A 19,816-nucleotide genomic window follows, 5' to 3' on the forward strand; every position below is an offset into this window, starting at 1 on the left:
AAAGATTCAGATTAAGAAGTATCCAGAAAAAGGAAAATGAAAATGGTTACCAAAAATAGAAACCTGTGACAGAGACTCTTTTTTTGTGTACCGTTGAAAGCATTGGTCTGAGGAAGGGAGAAAGACGGGTAATCAGCCACAACATCACATCCTCTGTTCGAGTCTATGTTCTGTAATAGCCAACACACTCAAGGTCTCAAGAGAGACTCAGGTTATTGCTCTGTGTTTTTCTTACCAAACATCTAGAGTAATTGATTACTGCAATGTTTAGTATATGAAAATCTGCATTACAGATGAAAAAGTTAGTTTATTAAACAGTTTTTGAAGATTTTCTCTTCTTCTTACAAGAAAATCTAATTCTAATTTACAGAAGTTGAAAAAACAAAAAGACTGCAGGGGGTTAACACTATACAGAGAACTCCCTGAAAACTTCCAAACTTGGGATAGTCTTTAAATAAATGCATTTACATACACAAGATTCAAAACTAGAGCAGAGTAACAAATGAAGAAGAGATTGCAGACTTTCTTCATCTACTTTCCCATAAAGAAATCATCCTCCCATGGGTCTTGACCAAAGATCTCGTCGATGATGTTCGACGTTGGAAGAAGATCAATGTTCTTACTCCAACAATGATCTTCTAGTATCGAATCACAAGGATCAAATGAATACGGATGATCCTCCACAAGATCATTGCAGTGGCGCCAGTAATTCCCAACGTTGGAGGATTCTTCTCTCTTTCTAACTGGACAACGAGAAGAGATTGCATTACTGGACTTGAAGTCATAGGACATGCATGAATCTTCTTCAGCTACCAACTCTTCTTCTTCTTCTTCAACTCTTGAGAGGCTCTTTCCAGGAGTTTGAGGACCATGAAACGTGTTGTCATACTCAACTTGCCACTCGTCATCATCGCTATCAATGTCCAGGCTTCTAGAACGATTCTGGACAGCTCGTCTTCGCAGGATGAAGACATTGAAGTAATAGCTCACAATCTCCTTCATGGTTCGTGAAGGAAACGCAGACTTTAGTTGTTTCCAGAAATCACGGTCTAGTGAAACAGGGTTGGAGTAAACAACCTCGTGGAATAGATCCTCCTCGTCCTCAGTTAGCTTACCAGCAACCTCCTCCCCCATTTCACCGAGACCTAACTTCATACATCTATCGTATCCAATAGCTTCAAACAAGCCTTCTCTGTTTTCCATTATATGCTGCTGCACGCATCTGATGGACCCTTTATCCATGCAGATGCAATCCTTTCTTCCTTTACCAATTTCGTCAGTTTCACAGACAGGCATTGGAATAACGCACTTCCCCATCATGACTTGATGATCACGGACTTCATCCTTAACACATTCAGGAATATCAGCCTGGTAATCCGACCCGATAGGAACTGCTTTTCTAGGAGAACTCTGACACCACTCAACATCGTCTGCAAGGCAAAATGGTCTCCAGAGACAATCTGACTCCGGAGACTCATCAAAAAGGGTAGACTGAGTCGTCCCACCAGACTGAGAATCCTCCTCAAAACCGGATGTCATCCAAGAGAGAGGTGCATCAGTCTCAACGTTAGCCTCACATTTAAACCCATAGAGATCACTCGGATCATCTCCTGCTAAAATAACACACAACAAATAAGCAAGATGCTTGTGTTTATCATGTTAACCCCTCAGCAAGAGACTCATGTTATTATTTTACCTATGGCAACACCTGGCTTCTCCAAAGAAGCACGATATGGAACTCCTTCATCTAGTTTGGCCAGCTTATTGGCATAACTAATATGCCTTTCATGCTTCACGTTAAGCTGTTGCACATCCTCAGCTTCAAAAGTTCGCTTAAAACCCATATTTCTTTACAACCTGTAAAATAAAAACAAAAGCCATTTAGTTACTTGGCATGAAAGATATCTACGTCATCCACAGACACACACTAACAAGTGACAAACAACTATGAATACAGTTATTACCTAAGTGGCAAAGTAAATTAAAAATATGAGTGAATTAAAAAAATCCCCAAATTAGAAAGACCTAACCCTAAATTTTTCAATTAACAGCTTAAATCACCAAATCAAGAATCAAAACTCAAAGAATCGGTTAATTACCGAGAACACAGACAAAAGCCCTCTATTAATTTCCAGATCTGACGAACCCTAGAACATCAAAAGTCAAGGAGAATCCAAATCCGATTTTTTTTCTGGGGGAAAACTAGAATTAAGAACATATCCGATAAGATTATCGAAGTAATTCAACATCTAAACAAAAAAATTGATCAGATCTGTTGCTTAAAGATCTAGATCTAGCTCGAACTCTAGATTTGACCAAAACGAATGGATGATATTAAAACAGGCATCAATCGAAAGAGGAATTCAAGATGAAAACGAAAATTACAATTGATTTGAAGATCGATCTGGAATAAGGAAGAGATCTGAACACGAATCGAAGAAAAAAAATTGGGGGAATTTTCGAATGCGGCTAGGATTGAATAATCGTGCCCGATTTTGAAACCCGGATTAAATTCGGATACCGAGACAACATCGAATGAGCTGTCACTTATTAAAAATCATTGAATGACTCGAAATTACAATACTATCCTCGCGGTATATCAGCACGTGCCTAGCAGCAACTTGCGTTGGAATATCCTTCGTATCTATCTTCCTAAACCGAACTTATGTCGACAACACTGATTGCCAGATTGGTATAGAACAAACCGGACCAAACAAATTGAACCGGTTATAATAAACCCTAAATCCCCAAATCAGATTACCCTTCTTCAACCTCTCGACGACGCCGAGTAGATTCCTTCTCCGCGTCTCTCCAGCTTCCCGATCTCTACAGTTCCTCGTGATCTGTGTAAGCTTATCTTCATTTTGATTCATTGAAAGCCTATTTTCAAGTGCAAATTCTGCTCTGATGATGCTCTCTTTGCTTGATTCTTCATGAATCATTGATCTATGATGTTACTTGTTGAGCTAGTTACTGAAAGTTTGATGCTTTAAATTTTTCCTGTGTGGTTTCCCTTTTGTAGAAACCAATGGCGTTAGTTGTGATTTGTGGGCAACCTTGCAGTGGCAAATCAATAGCTGCAGTAACCTTAGCTGAATCACTGAAAGAATCTGATACGAAGCAGAGTGTTAGAATCATCGATGAAGCTTCGTTTCATCTAGACCGCAACCAAAACTATGCCAACATGCCTTCAGAGAAGAATCTGAGAGGGAAGCTCAGGTCTGATGTTGATAGATCAGTTTCGAGGAGAGACATTGTTATTGTAGATTCTTTGAATAGCATCAAAGGTTATAGATACGAGCTGTGGTGTATTGCGTGTGCCGCGGGGATTAGGTACTGTGTTGTCTACTGTGATGTGGATGAAGATCATTGCAGGGAGTGGAATAAGGAAAGGAGTGATAGAGGAGAGGCTTCGTATGATGATGGTGTGTTTGAAGATCTTGTGAGAAGGTTTGAGAGACCTGAGAGGAGAAACCGATGGGATTCGCCTCTTTTTGAGCTGTACCCTTATCGAGATGGGATTGAGAGATCCTCTCTTGTGATTTTAGAGGCTGTGACTTATCTGACCAAGACTGTTGATTCTAAAACTCAGGATGTGAGAGTTCTTCAGCCGAGTATAGCGACTCAGTCTGCTAGATTCTCTGAAGCGAACTCTCTTTATGAGTTGGATAGGGCGACACAAGAAGTCATCAATGCGGTTGTGGAGCAGCAAGGGCTTGGTGGGGTTATAAGTAGAGTTACTCTTGGCAATGAGCTACCTCCAGTTGAAATCTGCAGACAGGTTGGACTACCGGAGCTAAGGAGGCTTCGAAGAACGTTTGTTAAATTGATGGGTCAAGCGAGTCTGAGCGGGCCACCGTTACCAACTGATGCAGACAGTGCCAAGAGGCGGTTTGTGGATTACTTGAACAGAGAGTTTGGAGGGCAATAACGATTGAAGATTGGGGTTACAGTTTGGGTTTATCGTTTTGTCCAGCACAAGTAAAGTGTACACTTTGTGATCTTCAGTGAGATTTTGGGGATAAATTGATGTAGTACTTCTTATGCAAACATTTATAATCATTTTACAAGTAAAAGTGTTTTTGTTTGTAAATGTAATGTTTGCTTAGTGATAAAGTTGGCTGATCAGAGAAGCATAAAAACGTAATTGGATTGTAAGAACGTCAAAACGAGGATAAAAAATGGAGATGCGGGGTATCGAACCCCGTGCCTCTCGCATGCAAAGCGAGCGCTCTACCATTTGAGCTACATCCCCAGATGACTAAAGTACAACCACTATATATTAATAAAAATGCATATCAGTCAGTATATGCATGCTTAGCATACAGGCAAAAGAAATGGATTACATGATTAGACTTGTATATTTATAGACAACATATGCAATCACGTTATAAGTTATAACTAATATAAAGGATCTATTAAAACAAGTTTAAGTTTGATCATAACTTACGAATTCTTATATTTGCTTATTAAGGAACGTGGTTTTATCAGTTAACTTGTGGTGTATGAGGACTAATACAAGCCTAGTGGCTAATTGAAAACTAGCTACACTATATTCCTTTTTCCATAAATTTTTAATTTTGAGTGGCATTCATATGATTCGTTGTTTTGTCATTCAACATCGGTGGCTACTTCAGCTATCAAACAAAAGTTGACTTCTGACTTTCTTTTCTTTTGCTCACTTAAAAAATTTCTTAAATTTTGTTTCGAATGAAAATTTATTATTTATTTTGAATAGTAAACGAAGATATATAAAGTTTCAAAAAAGTATCACTAGAAATGACCTATACTGTTAAAAGAGAAAACTATAACCTTTGGTCCTATTCAGTGAATCTCTTCTGTTTGGTCTTCAACTGGCAAACACAACCGTACATACAAAGAATAACAGATCAAACAGAAAGCGTTAAATACTTATAATACTAAAGTAACGTCATGCAAACGACCCGAGTGAGCCCTGCCTACCTCCCATGTGTAATACTAGTTTGTCAATTTCTTTTTCCATTGTACGTTATAGTTCAACAAAATATACTTTTCTTTCTTTTTTCTAAAAAGATTATACAATTTGTTAAAAACGAAGAAGATTCCTAATTGGAACTTTGTAACCAATCAGTTTTCAAGGTTTTTTCTATAATATATATTAAACACCTTTTATTTTCCAAAATCTCTGCATCTTCTCTCTAAAGCCATCATCTTAGTTTTGGTGTCTGCCTGGTTATTGGTCGACGGTCAAAGACTATTTTGTGCTTCTCCTAAAGAACGATCTTAAGGCTTCATCATCATGAGAGTGTTTCTAGGTCTCTTGCTTCTCTTGGCCTTGACCAAATCTTCAAGTAAATGTTCTTCTTTTTTCTACTACCTTAAATCAAGCTTTATGTATAGGAATGACGATCTTTTCAATCTTTGCCCTGAGATTGGTTAAAAACATATATTCATTCTTCTTGCTCTCTTTATAGGTGCAATTTACTGTCTCTGCAAAGATGGGGTAGGAGAGAAAGAGCTCCAAACAGCAATAGACTATGCATGTGGAAGCTTAGCAGATTGCAATCCAATCCATGATAACGGTCCTTGTTACCAACCAAACAACATCAAAAGCCACTGTGATTGGGCTGTTAACAGCTACTTTCAGAAAGCATCTCAAGTCTCTGGAAGTTGTAATTTCTCCGGAACTGCCACTACCAATCAAAACCCACCTTCCAGTAAGTCAATCATCTCTAAAAGTCAATACCTTTGATGAGAAAAGTTGTGACCTTATTCTTTTGTGCAGATTTGGTTACTGGTTGCATATATCCTTCAAGTGCATCAACAACATCACCAACGGGAACAACTCTAACAAACGGAACTACTCCTGCGTTTGGTCCAACCGGAACAGGAGGCTTTCAAGGAAATGGTGCTTCCAGTTTGGTCATTTCCCATGTTTTAACACACTGTTTCTCATCACTAGTGTTTCTATGGGGTTCTGATGTAAGGCTGGGATTTAGCCACGCGTAGAGAGACAAAGACATCCACTTAGATGGATTCGTCTTTGATTCTCTTTTGGGTGGAGAAAGAAGCTTAGTTGTTTGTTGTGGTTTCTTTCTTTGTTCTTTCATAAAATATGTAAAGGTTGGTCTAATTGGAACCTTGAGTTAAGAAAAACATAACAAATCCTACTATATAAAAGGGACTAAATCCCTCTTTTCTAAGCCATGCCACATGGGCAAAATATTGTGAACCAATCAAGATGCCATGTCATCCGGACTGGGCTTAATTAAAAAAAAAAACTATTTTCGGAGCCCATTCGACCCATCTCGAATCTCATTCCCGAGCCACACTCTCATAAGCATAATCACGTATTCTAAACATCCCGTGTTAACTTTTTTAAAACACTCATATCTTAGAAATAGTTTAGAAAATATATGTATATAAATGTTTTTTTTTTGAATAAATAATTTTTTGTATCTTTTTAAATTTTATAATAAAAATATTGTTTTCAGATAGCAACAAAATATATATAAGAATTATCTTATTTTTAAAATTTTTGATAATTTTATTATATTATTTTCGAATCAATTATTTAATATTAATATAACATATAATTTTATATGATTAAAATAAAATTTGTTTTTAATTATATATAAAATTCATTAAGGGTATTCTTTTAATTAACACATTAGCGAATCAGTTAGAAATTAATAATAAATCAATAACCTGTCTAAAAGTCCAAAACCTAATAAAATATGACAAATAAAAAAACTAACTAAATTTTAATATAAAATAGAAATTTAATATTATTAAAATAAAATTCATTTTTTAATATATATATATAATATTAATTAAGGGTATTTTTTTAATTAATAAATTAGTGACTTAGCTAAAAATAAATAATAAATCAATGATTTAGTTAAAACCTAATAAAAACATGACAAATAAGCAAATTTACTAAAATTATGGATAATATAAAATATGATTGATTCTTTAATACAAAATTAAAATAAGAGTTTTGTTAAATAAAACATAAGTTTCCCGTATCGGTGTTACAAAAAAAACAATCATTAATAGTGTCGTAGGAATTATATCTTTCCCACTAGCGAATAAAATTGAAGCAGAGTGTTGGATGATAACTCAACGTATAGATGAGATTATGGAGATTGATATGGGAGTTGAGGTAACGGACACAATTGTTCCTCCGTAAAGGAATGCTCCTGCTAGACATCCTGGATAAATGAGAGACATATCTGGACTTGGCTTTGTGTTAATGGATGGTGACTTTCTAATGCTGTTTGGAGCAAGGGCCGATATACACGCACCAAATCACCACTGCAAGCGGAAGCTGAAGATTTGCTATGGGCAATGCAAGTGATACTGAAGTTTGGACACAGAGAGATGGTCTTTCAATCGACTGTGAACCACTGGTTATACTCATTCAAAAGGAGGAAGATTGGCCTGCGTTGGACTCGGAGCTCGACGAAATACAGGCTGTATCCAAAGAATTTTTTGAACTTTCTATTGCTTATATTCTTAGATCTTTAAAATTCCGTATGAATAGCCTAGCAAAAGGTGTCCGATCACGCGCATCTCGATCAGCTTTTGTAAACCCTTTTGCACCAAGTTGGCTAGCCCCACAAGCTAGCATGAGGGTGCCAAAAAAGAGAATAAAGTTGAAAGTAAAACTAAATATCCCAATGAACAAATTTATCAGAATTCCATATTTATGTGGATGTCTATATGGGACAAACAATTTTTTTTAGACAATTATAGAATATAGTCACGAAAATCAATCCTAAAATATATAATTTAAAAAAAACCATTTAAACAAACCATCAAAATTTTCATTATTACACCAAATAAGAATATAAAGACCAACTATATTCTCTTCATGTATAACGTGTTGTGGTAAGATTCAAAAAAATTAACTTACTTTACAGTAAGGGAAAATTAGATTTTTAATTCCAAATTTACAGTAAAAACATAAAATTTTATAAAACTAAACAATTGACATAATAGTACGAAAAAATCAAAATACTATCCGCGCGTAGCGCGGACAAGGATCTAGTTTTAGTAAAGAATAGTCAACAGCAACCTTACCAACTCGTGGGTTGTGTAAAATATATCATTTTAATACTAGTATGCAAAATGATTTTTCTTGATCAATCATAAACCAAAGAAATGGAGAGAAATGTCTTATTTATTCGACGAAAATACCAAACAACAATGAATGTAGTAAAGTATACCAAAATTCCAAAAGTCGAAAATAAAAAAACTTTGGCCAAAATTAGCCCCCGGCGAGGATCGAACTCGCGGCCTTTCGCTTACGAAGCGAACGCAATACCACTATGCTACGGAGGCTATTAACGTTTTTGTATGTGTTTAAATTTGGAATTTGGATATTAGGCTATTTCAACTTACACTTAGCTTGTTGTTCAAGATTAAGACTGTCTAAAATTTATTTTATAGAGAGAGAGAGAGATTTCACACTGAGCAATGATTTATACAAGAAGTTATCAAGAGTTTGAGGAATCAAAGGAGCCTACTCGCCGAGCCAGTCCAAGCTGAAGCTTTTTACGGCTGGCTTCGATGGTAGTCTAACATGATCATCACAGTGACCGATTGTGAGATCAGACAAGCTTGGGAAGATGTTCCTAGTATAAGCCGTCTGATCAAAGCCGGTGTTGATCTTACATAGGATCAGATGCATCTTGTCCAGGTTTCTCAGCGGAACAGTGCTACTGAATAGTTCAGGAACGTGAACCTTCTCGAGCCAGAGACTACTCAGTTTGGCTAAATCACGAGCGCCCTAAGGCTTGTGTTACAGCAAGACAAGAAAAACTCTACAAAGAGATCCCGTTCTTCCCGTCATAATGGTCTTGTTGGTAATAAGCAATTGGGCTCCGAAGTACTCCGAGTTCATGCAGCGTTTGGAGCGTTCTGGCTCGGTGTATCGCTCCCTGATGGGAAATAAATGGATAAACAAATTTATTCAACAAAAAGATCAACCAACAATGGACGTAGTGAAGTACCAACTACTATTAAGAGAATATTTTGGTAAAGGAACACACCTTCAATTTTCAGTAATGGGTCAATGCTCTCTAAGAGATAAACTCTGCGATCAATTTAGCGGTAACAAACTTGTGCGTTTGATAATTTCCCTGCAACAACCACTTTCTTCATAAAAATAGTTCTTCATAATTTCCCTGCAACAACCACTTTCTGCAACGTGTGACCACTGTTGTAGTGGTCACACGTCAATTACACTTTTGGCAAAATAACTTACAGAAAGTTGTATTCATGAAATTCACTTATCTTCTGACCTTCCTCAAAGCTGAAGAGCAAGTGGGATTGAGATCTTTCACATGTTATCTTTGTTTAAAGCTTTTGTTATGGTCATCTTAATAATCACTGCAAAAGGCAAAATTCAATAAACTAGTAACCCAAAAGACTAGTATAAAGTGATAAGGTGAAGTTTTGATTACTGACTAATCTTTTGATGAAGAAGAGTACGTAGAACAAATTCATCTAGTGAAAAGTAAGAGTTTTTTTGATTTGGTGATAGACTGATAGTTAAGGTTGGACAATGATATTTACAAACAGAAAATAACATGTTTTAAATCCTTGGTGGCCGGGTGGGTCACTTTGTTGAAGAACCGACGAGAAGATCTTTAAGACGTTAACTCTAAAAGCAATATGTAGGGCCAAATCCAATATTGATAGTTGTGTAAACAACAAGAAACAGAAACCATAAAAATGACCTAAATCCTCTAAAACAGAATCAACACTGAAACAAGAGAGAAAGAAAGCATTAAAATTTTTTTTTTACCAAACTAATTAAATCCTCTTACAGTCACCCCTCAGTGCGCTTATGAGAAGAGTTCGGTAGTGGTCTTACCATCATAAACAGCATCGAGAATAGGCTGATAGTAATCAGAATGAGCATCCATACACTTCATCAGCATCGTGAAGGCTTTGGTACAGTTACAGATATCTTCATTGGTTTCCATAACTTCCACCAAGCAATCTTCCAAAGCCATGTATGATTCTGTGCAAGCTCCTCCATTCATGAACACGTGAAGCGGGCCGTCACCTTCCTCTGGTTGGTCCGCCGATTCTGTTGAAACAGTATCTACCAGTGGGAATAAGGCATCGATCTTGTTCACCACCAGCTCTATAGCAGGTTCCATGATCTCCAAAATCGGTTGATGGTAATCACGATGAGCAATAAAACAATTGTTCAATCTATCTTTGGCTTCCTTACACTTAGGGAAGACATCTTCATTCTTCTTCTCAGCTTCTCCCTTGCAATCAACATATTCCACCAATGGTTCTATGCATCCACCTTTTTCTATGAACTCTAAATACTCTGGCTCTACACTTTCCCAAGAACTACAACCGGAAGTCTCTGAATTCTCCATTTTCCGAAGTCAATGCAGGAAGGAAAGATACCATCATGAAGGAAAGATACGGCTTTCTAATCACAAACTTAATGGGTTTTTTTTTCAACCCATTGTGACCCATAGAAAAGGAAATGAATCACTAAATTAGATTTTTTTTTTGAACAACAAAATCACTAAATTAGATTTATGCATTTTTAAATAGATTTATAAATTCAAATATGGGATCTAAAAATTTCCCTAATTTGGATTTCTTGTTTGTTTGGAGTTGTTTAAACTTTATTTTATTCGGTTTTGAAATTTTTGTTGGGTAATTTTCTCAAATAGGCATTTTTAAGTTTTAGTCTCAAAAATAACTCTCAAGGAAGAAAATGACCAAAATAACCTCATTTTATTTTGAAAATTTAAATAGTTATTTTTATTTTTTAAAATTTGAAACCTTATCTTCAAAATCTCACATTTTAACTCTAAACCCTAAATCTAGATTAGTCAATTCTAGGGTAAATATGCATTTTTACTCTTTAATAAAACTTATTTTGGTCATTTTTTTTATTGAGGACTGTTTTTATGAAAATAAACTACAAAAATCTATCCTAGAGAATTTTTCATTTTTGTATCTACCTTTATTGTTTTATAAGTATTTCAGATTTATAGTAATTTCAGATAAGATGTTAACATTTTCGGGTATGATCGGACAAAAACATATTAATCCGAACAATAACCAATTTTTTTGGTTCATTTGGATATATCCAAAAATATCCAGATCTGCCGAGTACCGATCTAAATTACCCGATCAATTCTCATTTCTTCAGATATGATATCCGAAATTTCCAACCCGATATCCGAATGTGAAGACCTACTCATGTGTGCTTCTCTTATTAGTGGTTGATTTTATCTTATTTAAATTCCGAATTTATTTTTTACAAGATATTTGTATTTTATCTGTGAGATAATTTTTGTGGCACCTCTCTAGTGATTTTAGACAGTATCTATGTATAAAATAATGAAAGGAAAATAAAAAGTTAGTGACAAGAACTGGAACCTCCAAGAATCTTATCAGATATTTATAGACACTTTAGTTTTTATTGGTTCATCCATTTTTTAAATATAAAATTTAGTCACATACCTGATAAAATATTAAAATACTAGTATTAAATTGAGGAGAACTCGTTTTGAGTTTCTACACGAATGGAACTGCCAAAATAGGCAGTGGTCCGCATACCAAGACAAGTGGGCATGTTCTTTTGTAGATATAGTGCTAAATAAGAAGTGGTTCACATACCAAGACATCCAGCTAAAAAATGTGATCTAATTTGCATTTGGAGATAGGCAGTGGATCACCTACCTACCAAAACATCCAGCTATAAATTCTGATCTTTGCATTTGGAGAAAAACAGAATTCTGTAACCACAAAACTCAACAAGAAGAATGAATGAGAAGGAGCTCCCCGACCACTTGAGAGAAGACAACCTAAGCGAAGAAACCAAGACATTAATCTCTTCACTTCCTTCGACCAAAGATTTTCTAGGGAAGCTCTACAACTACCAAGGATGTTGGTACTACCCCAACACTCTCCTAGGAGTCCGGAATTTCCAGAAAGGTTTCAAGCCTCAAGAAACCGACATAGTCATCGCTTCTTTCCCTAAATCCGGTACCACTTGGCTCAAAGCTCTCACGGTCGCTCTCCTTGAGAGATTGAAGAACAATTCTTCTAATGTTCCTCATCCTCTTCAATCAGATAACCCTCATGGCCTAGTACCCTTCTTGGAGACCAATCTGTATCTCAATAGCTCAACACCTGACCTGACCAAGTTCTCATCTCCGAGGCTGTTTTCGACTCACATGCCGTTACATACGCTTCAAGTACCCTTCAAGGACTCTCCTTGCAAGATCGTGTACGTGTGCAGGGACGTGAAGGATGTGTTGGTATCGCAATGGTTTTTCAGGTGCGCTTATCTTCAAAAGGAACTAAACAAAAGCGTTCTCGAGTCTTCGTTTGAGTCATTATGCAGTGGAGTTGTCTATTTTGGACCCTTTTGGGAGAATGTATTGAGCTATTGGAAAGGTAGCTTGGAAGATCCCGAGCATGTTCTCTTCATGAGGTACGAGGAAATGAAGTCAGAGCCCGCTGCTCAGGTCAAGAGACTTGCAGAGTTCTTGGGTTGTCCATTCACTGAGGAAGAAGAAGAAGGCGGATCTGTGGACAAGATCTTGGAACTTTGTTCTCTGCGTAGTCTGAGCAGTATGGAGATCAACAAGACAGGAAAAACCTCGAACAATGTGCATTACTCTAATTTTTTCCGCAAAGGAGAAGTGGGTGACTCCAAGAATCATCTGACTCCTGAGATGGATAACAAAATCGACATGATCGTCGAGGAAAAATACAAAGGCTCCGGTTTGAAATACTGAGTGATGTGTGCAGATTTGTTATTTCCATTAATAGTAATAAAACTATAAAGGGAATACATGATTGGTGTGTGATTTGTGCTTTAATTTCCTTTAATGGACATGTACTAATAATAATAAAATAAAAGAATAATTTTAAGTCATTCTCTGGAGGTTATGAATGTCAACTTTACTTCGACACTTTTCCTCTTTCCTCTTTCCTCTCGTTCTACGTAATATTCAATACATGTATGCATGGTAAACGTATACGAAAACTGAAGATTTATGTAAACCATACATTATACATATATAGCAGTTTTATAAAATAGCGATATGCAAAACTAACGCAAGGATCGAAATTGCACGGTTTCTTCAACCTTTTCTATAAACTCTATCGCGAAATGATTCATGCACATCATTATCACTCTATCAGTAACAGTTCACTTTAAGAATGTCCGATTCTATAGTCCAATTTTTACTAAACCCAGTGTATTCGACCTTTTTTATTTCTTTCTTGAACTCTATCGCGATAACGTGATTCATGCATATATCATCACTCTACAGTAACAGCTCATTAGATTTTTATTAAATTAAAATTATCCTTGATTATTTTTATAATATATCAATCCTTGATATCTAATTCAGTTTTTTTTTTAAATCATACGTAGCAAAACTAACACAACAAGTCCAATTTGGAAATGTTCAAAAAAAGAAAAGTCTAATTTGGGTCTTTCTCTTTTGAAATTGACGTGTACTACTCAAGAAACGACCCAACATGCAAACCAACAAATCCCTGAACTTTCCCGAACGCGGGCCTTAATTGATGCAGTGGTCAGGTGGTGGTAAATTACGACAGTGCAAGCAACTTGCATACTTTTTAGACTCTCCCAGTCCACGAGTTCTCTTAAATTTGCTGAAGATTTTCTTTTCTTGATAATTTATTTATGTCTTGATTTGTTAAATTAATTTTTAAAACTAAAATAATGAATGGTATATGCCACTTGTTCATGTCTAACGTAAATGTGATTCCACTATGTTTTACTACTCCCTCCATTTTAAAACATGACTCATTTTTATTAACTATTTCCCATATTTTTAGCCAACAAAAATTTAATAAACATAATTAAATTTTATAAAGTTCATTTCACTCATCAATTGGTAAAAAACATCTCATCTTCCGTAGTAGGTGTTCTATTTATAACATTCTTTAATTATTTTGTGGGAAAATAGTTTGGTAGACGAGCCAAATACATCCACATAAATACATGCATGCATACCAATGATATTGATGATACCATTCGCAAGTTGCAACCTCCTCAAGGACCACTAACTGAAATGATTAACTGTTGTGCTTTACAAGAATCCAAAACCAGAGATGACATGATTAGCTGTTGCGCTTTACAAGAATCCAAAACCATAGCTTATAATATTGTCGCCGGTTTCAAATTAAATAGTATTTATCAAAGTACTAAAGCAGAATACTGGCGTCTATATATTTGTCCTCCATGAAAGATAACTCATTTCCTCACCTCAGAAATCTTCTTCCGGGAACTTGGGGTCGAAATCTGTATAGGTGGTGGGTACGAGTGTCGAAAGACCTATGGGAGAAGCTATCGGACCAAAACAAGAGAAAAGTGGACGAGCCTCTGATGTTGAGTCGCATAGACAGCTATCGGACCAAAATCATGTCTAATTTTCAGTCGATGACGCCGAGGTCGCGACGATCTCAAAACGAACAGGGCAATAATGAATTTGTATATATACACTCCCATACACACTTCGACGAGAAACCTTTTCCAAAACCGTTTTTACTGAGACTCAAACTCATCTTCTTCACTCAATCCTACCTGTAGTAAAACCGTTAGGAAAAGAGGTGACTTTGGATTTTAAATTAAGGTATTTTGATTTGGGGCTTCTGTTTTGTTTTCTAATTTTAAAACGAAATATAGACAACAAAATAGATTGACCAAAAGTAATACTAAATTGGCATGGTCAAACTAAGTTTGGTATTTATTTGGTTTAGTGATAAATTCGTGTTTTTTTTGGCAAAAACAAGAAAGTTCAGTATTTAAATGATGGTTTTCTCGTTGTATATGATAAAATTGACCAAAGATGGCAAAAGAGATTCTCATAGCTGCAAAGGACTTGATATTTATTCTTTCTATTTTGTTAGTACTCCAAAGATCACACATCCAAACTCCCATTAGTTGAGTGTAGTTTTATTATTCAAAGTTCCAATTTTGTTGGACATTTTGGCTTACTCGGTTTGGGTGGTTTAATGGCAAAATCACATTCTTTCTTTCGATATATTCTTCCCAAGACTCTTTATAAATGTCTAATTCTGTCATGAAACCGATAAATGACTAATCAAACTAATATTTCCTTTGCACTTTGCATAATAATAGAAACTGGAACTGGCATATTCCTTTAAGAAAAATGTATCTCTTCTTATTCATTCTTGTCTTTGTTTGATCTAGATAAACGAATTTATGTAGAAACTTTGTATAATTTTTTTGTTTTGGATTTATGCATGGAGGAAATAAGCAAAATTTGAAGGTATTTTCTTAGTTTCTAGGAATAAGCCGCCACTGACGTCATGGATGAGTTAGAGTGGTTGGAGCTTTGAATACCGAAGGGTGTGTATAGAAGAATCTTTCTGATACAAAGTAGTGTCATGGTACAGAGAGGCAAAGACTTTGTTTATATTATTGTAGATACACTTGATGAAGTAATATTAGGATATGGTCAAATATCATTTCCTATTAGAGATCGATGGAGTAAGCTTCCTTGAAATTTCATACAACGTGCCATCTAAAATAAGTCAAGTCGCCTTGATGAGTTGCTGCACTACAAGCTTTTTTAGTCTATAAGATCCGAGTTTTTCTCCAAGTCCCAACATATAACCGGTGAAAATGTACATTACAAGGCGTTTGTCAGAGTACAGGAGGAATCCATCAGAGCTGACACAGCCTCCTCCTGAGGGTCCAAGCTCTGGAGTTTTGGTGATCCATGACCAACACTCACAGATACAGTCTACGTGTTGCTTTGGCTCGTGTGAGGTCGTGGAGTGTAATCATAGTGGTTTGCCGTTAACCCAAAATCTAAAGCTAGCTGTCCTATTCAATAGTGGAGGAGACGACAGTACTAATGACCCAATCGTGTTCATTCCTGTTCTTGATAAGCCTCTGTCTTCAAACTGCTACTACGCTATTAGGCGACGTGGGAAGTATTCAGGGTATGACTTTTATTCCTCAAAACTGAAAAAGTTGAATCTTGGATTTTCTTTTTAAAATCTTGAATCTTAGAATAACCTAAAAAGGTTTTTTTTTTAAATCTTGAATCTTAGATAACCTAAAAAAGATTGTTGACTTCTTTGGTTCCAGAGAAGCATCTACTAGCGCCAAAGAGGAAGATATAGTCTCTTGTTGCTTGTGCCTTACGCAAGTTCCTGAAGCTAAACCAAAGCAACTAGATCCTTATGACATATACCAACAGTTCGAGATCCATCAAAAGAAACCATCCTCGCGTTATTACCACGCAACATATGTTGCTCCTGACGGGGTCCCACCATGGTTCCTCAAGAAGAAAGAGTGGACGGTTTCATACTCTAGGTCCCAAGAATTTGAACTGAGAGATGATGCAAAAGGACTCAACAAAGAGCTTCGTGGCAAGCTTCCAGCTCTTGGCGAGAGCGTTGTGGTTGGGAAGTGGTATGTCCCTTTCATATTCGTGAAAGAAAGAGACGCAAAGGATCAGATCAAGAGATCCGTGTATCACAGCATGACTCTTGAACAGAGATGGGAAGAGGTTTTCTCTTATGAGAATGATAAAAGCGAAAACGGTGATGTTGTGGTTGATGTGGAAGTAGAAGATGAAGTTGTGAAGCTTGGGGGACAAGAAATTACAAGAGGTGTGAATGAAAATGGGTTTGTTTGGTTTGGGGTTGGAGACAGGAAGATCGGTTTAAGGTCAGTGGTTGTTGAGAGGATGAAATGGGAAGAAGAGAGATTTGGGTGGAGAAGCAAAGGCGAGCAGGAGCGAGCAATGGTGGTTAAGAGACTGGAGGAGAATCCAAAAGATGGTAGTTTTTGGAAGAGTTATCATTGTTATGTTTTGATAGAAAGCTTCGTATTGAAGAGAATGGATGAGAGCTTGGTCTTAACATATGAGTTCAGACATGCTGATAAGCTCAAGAGTAAATGGAGTGAGCTTGTTGGCGCAACGTAAAGTTACGTAAATGAAAAAGAATGAGAAAAATAAAATATATTGGTAAAAAAATATTTTTCTACTGCTTAAGAAATATTACTTCAGAAATAAAGTTCTTGCAACCTTTTTAATTCTTTTTGATATCTTTAAAAACTGATATAAAATATGTTTGGTAGTTGTAAAGATTATAAAAAAAAAATTAGAAAACAGAACAGCCCAACAAAATATTCTGACAAATGTTAAAGTCAAACCTCAGATTGGGTCAAAGATTCAATTTAAGTTTATAAACAATAGCTTAGCTAACTTCCTTGCACGTTCAGACGTTCTTATGATCCTTTTTATAAATATAAACGATGACAAGATCGATCTTGATTAACAAAGAATCAATGAAAGATGTATGTTACCAAGCTATCATACACTCATGATAGGTTTGTGAAATTGTGAGACCAAGTCAAGGTCATAACTTTGGAATTATAAATTGGACCATCTAACTCAAAATATTTGAAAAGTCTTTAAAAAGTCTTTAACCAATAACTTGTCAAATTAGCTTACGGCTTTAATTTCTCAACTAATGATGCTCTATATAAACAAAACATATCTCTTTGATTTCTAATTCATCACCTTAAAGATTCTGACTTCAAGATGTATGTAACAAGGCATCTCTCGGAATACCAGAAAAACACGTCAAACTTGACACAATCGTTGCCGGAAGGTCCAAACTCAGGTGTACTTGTGATTCAAGATGAAGAGTCAAAGCCGACTTGTTGCTTCGGATCTTGCTACGATGGTGAACTCAAAGGCTTACCATTCCCACAGAACGCAAAGCTGACTGTGACTTACAGAACCGGAACTAATGATAACAGGCGCAGTTACCATGACCCCGTTCTGTTCATTCCGGTTCCTGGACAGCCTCTATCTTTGAACCGTTATTATGTCATTAAAAGACGTGGGAAGCACTCAGGGTATGTATGACCAAATAATCTTTTTTTTTTTTTTTTGAACAAATACCAAATAATCTTTTATGTGTGTTATGGTTGATGAAAATACATTCTAGCATCATTTGGCTCGGTTTGATGTAGTTTTCCATTATTTCTTCACAAATTATATTTTAAGATGAGTTTATTTATTTATTTTTAGTAACGTTTTAAGGTTTGAATCCATATATTTTTAATATATCAAAGCTGAAAGACCTAACTTGCATAACAAGATTCCTGAAACCCTATTTCCTTTGCAGAGGAGCTTCGGCAAGTGCAAAAGAAGAAGACAGAGTCCCCTGCTGCTTTTGCTTTAGCTACATTCCTGAAGCTAAGCCACAAGAAGCAGATCCTTATGACATATACCAACAATTTGAGATCCATAACCGCCGAGCATCATCTGGTTATTACACTGCCACTTCTGTTGCTCCTAATGGGATACCACCGGAGTTCCTTAAGAGAAAGTACTGGACCGTTGGGTACTCGAATTCTCAAGACTTTGGTTTGGCAGATGATGCAAAGGGAATCAACGATAAGCTACGGTCCGAGCTTCCCAAAGATATGAATACAAGCGTTGTGGTAGGAAAATGGTATGTCCCTTTCATATTCGTGAAAGAAGGAGACGCAAAAAATCAGATTAAAACCTCAACTTATTACAGAATGACTCTTAAACAAAGATGGGAAGAGGTTTACTCATGTAGTTACAACGAGGAAGCAAGTGAGGTTGTTGTTGATGTTGAAGTAGAAACAGAAGTGGTGAAGCTTGATGGAGAAGTAACCAACCTGAGAGAGACTAGAGCTGATGGAATTGTTTTGTTTAGTGTCTTAAGAGATGAGAGACAAGACATGAAGATAGGTCTCGGGTCAGTGGTCGTGGAGAGGATTAAGTGGGAAGAGGAGAGGTTCGGTTGGTTAAATAGAGGCGATGAAGTAAGGTCTAGGATTAAGAGATCAGAGAGATTCGAAGGCGGTTCATCACAGTGGAAGAGTTATAAATGCTATGTACTTGTAGAGAGCTTTGAATTAAAGAGAACTGATGGGAGTTTGGTGTTGACTTATGAGTTTACACATGTTGATAAGTTGAAGAGCAAGTGGGTTTGAGTTTATTCAGCTTCTTTTCGTTTCATGTGTGCAACTTATGGTACTGTGTTTCATTTAATGTAATTAAGCTTCATGCATGCACCTATGTAAAGCTCTATATTCATGTAAACTCTGTATAATGAATAATCCAGAACTGGTTTGAATGATTGTCTTGCTTGGATGTAGCAGAAACGGTAATACAAAAACAATTAACTTTGTCTCGGTCTCAGGTGAAGCAATGAGCCTCAATGTTCTGAATACATTAGCAGAAACCATTACAACGGCTTTTTGGATGGCATTTTCACTGAACTTGGTATTCAAAGTGGCTACATAATCCACAACCTCAAGCAATGTTTGACGCTTGATCTCCTTTTCCTTAACGTTCTTGGTTGGATCAGAGAAATCCAAGAGTGGACAGTACAAGCTGAGCCTTTTGAGAAACAAGGTTTGCTTTTCAGTGTTTGGAACGTCTTTGAAGGTAGCCACGAGACAAAAACCTAAACATCTAATTCAATTTCAAAGATTTCTAAACTCAACCATTTATTAACAACCACACTATGTGTGAAGTTCCACCTCTCCGAGTCTTCAAAAATTTTGTGAATATCATTGATCAACAAAGAAGAAAAAAAGCTTTTTCCAATGTTCTGGTCACGTTCAGTAGTTTGTATAGAATTGAAAATTTTAATAAGTAAAACAGGAAAAACAGAGCAAATTTCAAGAGATTTATGTCAGCTTTCAGGGAGAGTACATGACTACATATCCTTGTCCATCTCTAGAGCAGGTCTGAGCTAGAGTCATGGTGTCAGG

The 19,816-nt window shown here is 36.3% G+C and overlaps 7 protein-coding genes and 2 non-coding genes across 16 annotated transcripts; 5 read left to right on the top strand and 4 right to left on the bottom strand.

Moving 5' to 3' along the window:
- Positions 1-287: 287 nt before the first annotated feature.
- LOC103836096 lies at positions 288-2,548 on the bottom strand. Of its 8 annotated transcripts, none has more exons than XM_033277891.1 (3): positions 2,386-2,548; positions 1,709-1,857; positions 288-1,610 (listed from the first exon to the last, which is right to left on the bottom strand). In XM_033277891.1, the coding sequence occupies exons 2-3, from the start codon at positions 1,842-1,844 to the stop codon at positions 532-534; spliced, it is 1,215 nt and encodes a 404-aa protein (XP_033133782.1). In that variant the 5' UTR covers positions 1,845-1,857; positions 2,386-2,548; the 3' UTR covers positions 288-531. The 8 variants fall into 8 exon arrangements, with proteins under 8 accessions (XP_033133782.1, XP_033133780.1, XP_009110573.1 ...); XM_033277889.1 differs by having other exon boundaries at positions 288-1,613; XM_009112325.3 differs by having other exon boundaries at positions 1,697-1,857.
- Positions 2,549-2,670: 122 nt separating this feature from the next.
- Positions 2,671-4,123, top strand: LOC103836097 (protein KTI12 homolog). The gene is made up of 2 exons (XM_009112326.3): positions 2,671-2,847; positions 3,023-4,123. The coding sequence occupies exon 2, from the start codon at positions 3,029-3,031 to the stop codon at positions 3,929-3,931; it is 903 nt and encodes a 300-aa protein (XP_009110574.1). The 5' UTR covers positions 2,671-2,847; positions 3,023-3,028; the 3' UTR covers positions 3,932-4,123.
- A 59-nt stretch (positions 4,124-4,182) lies between these two features.
- TRNAA-UGC lies at positions 4,183-4,255 on the bottom strand. Its single transcript has one exon. It is a non-coding gene; the product is annotated as a tRNA-Ala (tRNA).
- A 108-nt stretch (positions 4,256-4,363) lies between these two features.
- LOC103836098 (PLASMODESMATA CALLOSE-BINDING PROTEIN 3) lies at positions 4,364-6,134 on the top strand. The gene is made up of 3 exons (XM_009112327.3): positions 4,364-5,330; positions 5,454-5,696; positions 5,765-6,134. The coding sequence occupies exons 1-3, from the start codon at positions 5,279-5,281 to the stop codon at positions 5,986-5,988; spliced, it is 519 nt and encodes a 172-aa protein (XP_009110575.1). The 5' UTR covers positions 4,364-5,278; the 3' UTR covers positions 5,989-6,134.
- Positions 6,135-8,253: 2,119 nt separating this feature from the next.
- On the bottom strand, positions 8,254-8,325 carry TRNAS-CGA. Its single transcript has one exon. It is a non-coding gene; the product is annotated as a tRNA-Thr (tRNA).
- Positions 8,326-9,833: 1,508 nt separating this feature from the next.
- On the bottom strand, positions 9,834-10,385 carry LOC103836289. Its single transcript, XM_009112529.1, has one exon. It carries the CDS (start codon positions 10,383-10,385, stop codon positions 9,834-9,836), a length of 552 nt encoding a protein of 183 aa, XP_009110777.1.
- Positions 10,386-11,731: 1,346 nt separating this feature from the next.
- Positions 11,732-12,913, top strand: LOC103836100 (cytosolic sulfotransferase 1). Its single transcript, XM_009112329.3, has one exon. The coding sequence runs from the start codon at positions 11,793-11,795 to the stop codon at positions 12,771-12,773; it is 981 nt and encodes a 326-aa protein (XP_009110577.1). The 5' UTR covers positions 11,732-11,792; the 3' UTR covers positions 12,774-12,913.
- Positions 12,914-14,925: 2,012 nt separating this feature from the next.
- LOC103836101 lies at positions 14,926-17,023 on the top strand. Its single transcript, XM_009112330.3, has 2 exons — positions 14,926-15,984; positions 16,133-17,023. The coding sequence occupies exons 1-2, from the start codon at positions 15,662-15,664 to the stop codon at positions 16,974-16,976; spliced, it is 1,167 nt and encodes a 388-aa protein (XP_009110578.2). The 5' UTR covers positions 14,926-15,661; the 3' UTR covers positions 16,977-17,023.
- Positions 17,024-17,342: 319 nt separating this feature from the next.
- LOC103836102 lies at positions 17,343-19,181 on the top strand. Its single transcript, XM_009112331.3, has 2 exons — positions 17,343-17,917; positions 18,190-19,181. Exons 1-2 carry the CDS (start codon positions 17,598-17,600, stop codon positions 19,028-19,030), a joined length of 1,161 nt encoding a protein of 386 aa, XP_009110579.1. The 5' UTR covers positions 17,343-17,597; the 3' UTR covers positions 19,031-19,181.
- Positions 19,182-19,816: the final 635 nt, after the last annotated feature.

Source organism: Brassica rapa, chromosome A08 (genome assembly GCF_000309985.2).
Source record: "Brassica rapa cultivar Chiifu-401-42 chromosome A08, CAAS_Brap_v3.01, whole genome shotgun sequence".
NCBI classification, from domain to species: Eukaryota; Viridiplantae; Streptophyta; class Magnoliopsida; order Brassicales; family Brassicaceae; genus Brassica; species Brassica rapa.